At 56.0% G+C, this 2,500-nt stretch overlaps 1 protein-coding gene across 2 annotated transcripts in view; it reads right to left on the bottom strand.

The window, feature by feature from the left end:
• Positions 1–2,500, bottom strand: part of LOC122259755 (NACHT domain- and WD repeat-containing protein 1) — a 111,123-nt gene that overhangs the window by 16,598 nt on the left and 92,025 nt on the right. For both annotated transcript variants that reach the window (XM_086535192.1, XM_086535191.1), the window contains exons 20-22: positions 2,498–2,500; positions 1,522–1,665; positions 410–589 (exon numbers count right to left, since the gene is read on the bottom strand). The exon at positions 2,498–2,500 is cut by the window's right edge and continues 123 nt beyond it. In XM_086535192.1, the coding sequence (XP_086391318.1) occupies positions 410–589; positions 1,522–1,665; positions 2,498–2,500 (327 nt within the window). The remainder of the gene's footprint in view (positions 1–409; positions 590–1,521; positions 1,666–2,497) is intronic.

Raw genomic sequence — 2,500 nt, 5'->3', positions numbered from 1 at the left:
TTTTTGGGTGAGTCTGCTTTTTAGAGGTTTATTTTAATTAATTCATTTTTTTAAACTAAAGATTTAAGCATGATTTCCCCTCTTTTTTTAATTTCTCTCTTTTCCTCTCTCTCTTTCTCTCGTCTTTTACCCTCCTTCCCTCCCTTTCCCTCCCTCCCTATCCCTCTCCCTCCTTTTCCTTCCCTCCCTCCCTCCCTTTCCCTTTTTTTTCTCTCCCTCCCTCCTTACCTACCTCCTCCATCCCACCCTCCCACCCTCCATCCCTCTCTCTCCCTTTTCCACCTTCCCTCCCTCTCCCTCCTTTTCCTTCCCTCCCTCCCTCCCTCCATCCCTCCTTTTCTCTCCCTCCATCCCTCCCACCCTCCATCCCACCTTCCCTCCCTCCCTCCCTCTCCCTCCCTCCACGCACCTTGAGTTTCCTTGGCTGCGTGATGCCCGTGAGCGTGCGCACGGGCGACATCGTGAAGATATTCCAGACGGCGATCTCCCCGCGCTCCGTGCTCAGCGTGATGACGTAGTGCGGGTTGTGGCGAGCGCGGATCAGGGCGTTGAAGTACACCTGCCCGTCGCCCAGCTTCATGTTCTGGTCCTGCGACACACAAAGGGGTGGGGGTTAGGTCAGCTCGGGTTAGAGGGGCGGGGGGTTAGGTAGGGTCAGAGGGGCGGGGGGTTAGGTAGGGTCAGGGGGGCGGGGGGTCAGTACGGGTCAGAGGGGCGGGTCGGGGGGTCAGCTCTTGTTAGATGGTGCGGGGGGTCAAGCTCGGGTCAGAGGGGCGTGCGGGGGGTCAGATCGGGTCAGAGGGACGGGCGGGGGTCAATACGGATCAGAGGGGCGGGGGGTCAACTCGAATCAGAGGGGCGGGGGGTCAGCTCGGGTCAGAGGGGCGGGGGTTCAGTACGGGTCAGAGGGGCGGGGGGTCAGCTCGGGTCAGAGGGGCGTGCGGGGGGTCAGATCGGGTCAGAGGGACGGCCGGGGGGTCAAGCTCGGGTCAGAGGGGCGGGCGGGGGTCAATACGGGTCAGAGGGGCGGAGGGGTCAACTCTAATCAAAGGGGCGGGGGGTCAGCTCGGGTTAGATGGTGCGGGGGGTCAGTACGGGTCAGAGGGGCGGGGGGTCAGCTCGGGCCAGAGGGGCGTGGGGTCAGCTCGGGCCAGAGGGGCGGGGGGTCAGCTCGGGTCAAAGGGCAGGAGGATCAACTCGGGTCAGAGGGGCGGGCGGGGAAAGAGGAGAAAAAAAAAATAGCATCGCATCTTTAAAAAATGGCGTCTGCAACGGATGTATCATTCAGAATCCATCAACCTAATTTTTCACATATACAAGCAACTCATATCAAATACCCACACATAAAAAAAAAAACGAAAAAAAACCCTAGACCAGAATAAACACGAAATCTTCCTTTTCCTCCTCTTCCTCCTTCTCCTTCTCCTCCTCCTCCTCCTCCTATTCTTATTCTTACTCTTACTCCTACTTTTTCTTACTCTTACACCGACGAACGGAACTAGCCTCGGACGGGCATCTAACCTGGAAAGGCTCGTGGAAACAGACGGTGAGGGGCAGCAGGCAGGGCACGGGGGCGCGGGCAGCCGTGTCGTAAAGTTCCTTGATAATGGGGTACGTCTCGTGGTTCTGGGGGTCAGACATGAGCGTGGACAGCCGCCCGTACACCTGTTGGGACAAAGGGAAAGGTCAATCTTGCGAAAGGAACGAGCGTGGGTCAAGGGAGGTCAAGGGAGGTCAAGGGAGGTGGGTGCGTGAGTGCAGAGGAGAATTAATGAACTAATAAGAATTAAGAATGAATTATTTCTCAGGATGAGATGTTGTCTTTGGTGGTCAGATGTTGAGTCTCCTCCTCCTCTTTCTCCTCTTCCTCCTTCTCTCTCGTGCTGCTCCTGCTCCTCCTCCTCCTCTATCTCCTCCTTCCCCTCCTTCTCCTCCTCCTCTTCTACCTCCTCCTCCTCCTCTTCTACCTCCTTTTCCTCCTCCTCTTCTTCCTCCTCCTCCTCCTCCTCTATCTCCTCCTTCCCCTCCTCCTTATCCTCCTCCTCCTCTTCTACCTCCTTTTCCTCCTCCTCTTCTTCCTCTTCCTCCTCCTCCTCCTCCTCTTCTTCTACCTCCTCCTCTTCTTCTACCTCCTTTTCCTCCTCTTCTGCCTCCTCCTCCTCCTCTATCTCCTCCTTCCCCTCTTCCTTCTCCTCCTCCTCTTCTACCTCCTTTTCCTCCTCCTCTTCTTCTTCCTCCTCCTCCTCCTCTATCTCCTCCTTCCCTTCTTCCTTCTCCTCCTCTTCTTCTACCTCCTTTTCCTCCTTCTCTTCTTCCTCCTTCTCCTCCTCCTCTATCTCCCCCTTCCCCTCTTCCTTCTCCTCCTCCTCTTCTACCTCCTTTTCCTCCTTTTCCTCCTCTTCCTCCTTCTCCTTCTCCTCCTCCTCCTCCTCCTATTCTTATTCTTACTCTTACTCCTCCTTTCTCTTACTCTTACTCCTACTCCTCCTCCTCTTACCTG

Source organism: Penaeus japonicus, unplaced genomic scaffold (assembly GCF_977035675.1).
Source record: "Penaeus japonicus unplaced genomic scaffold, GWHDUDI00000001_assembly GWHDUDI00000042, whole genome shotgun sequence".
In the NCBI taxonomy this organism is placed as follows: domain Eukaryota; kingdom Metazoa; phylum Arthropoda; class Malacostraca; order Decapoda; family Penaeidae; genus Penaeus; species Penaeus japonicus.
This window is presented reverse-complemented; position numbering and strand designations above follow the sequence as displayed.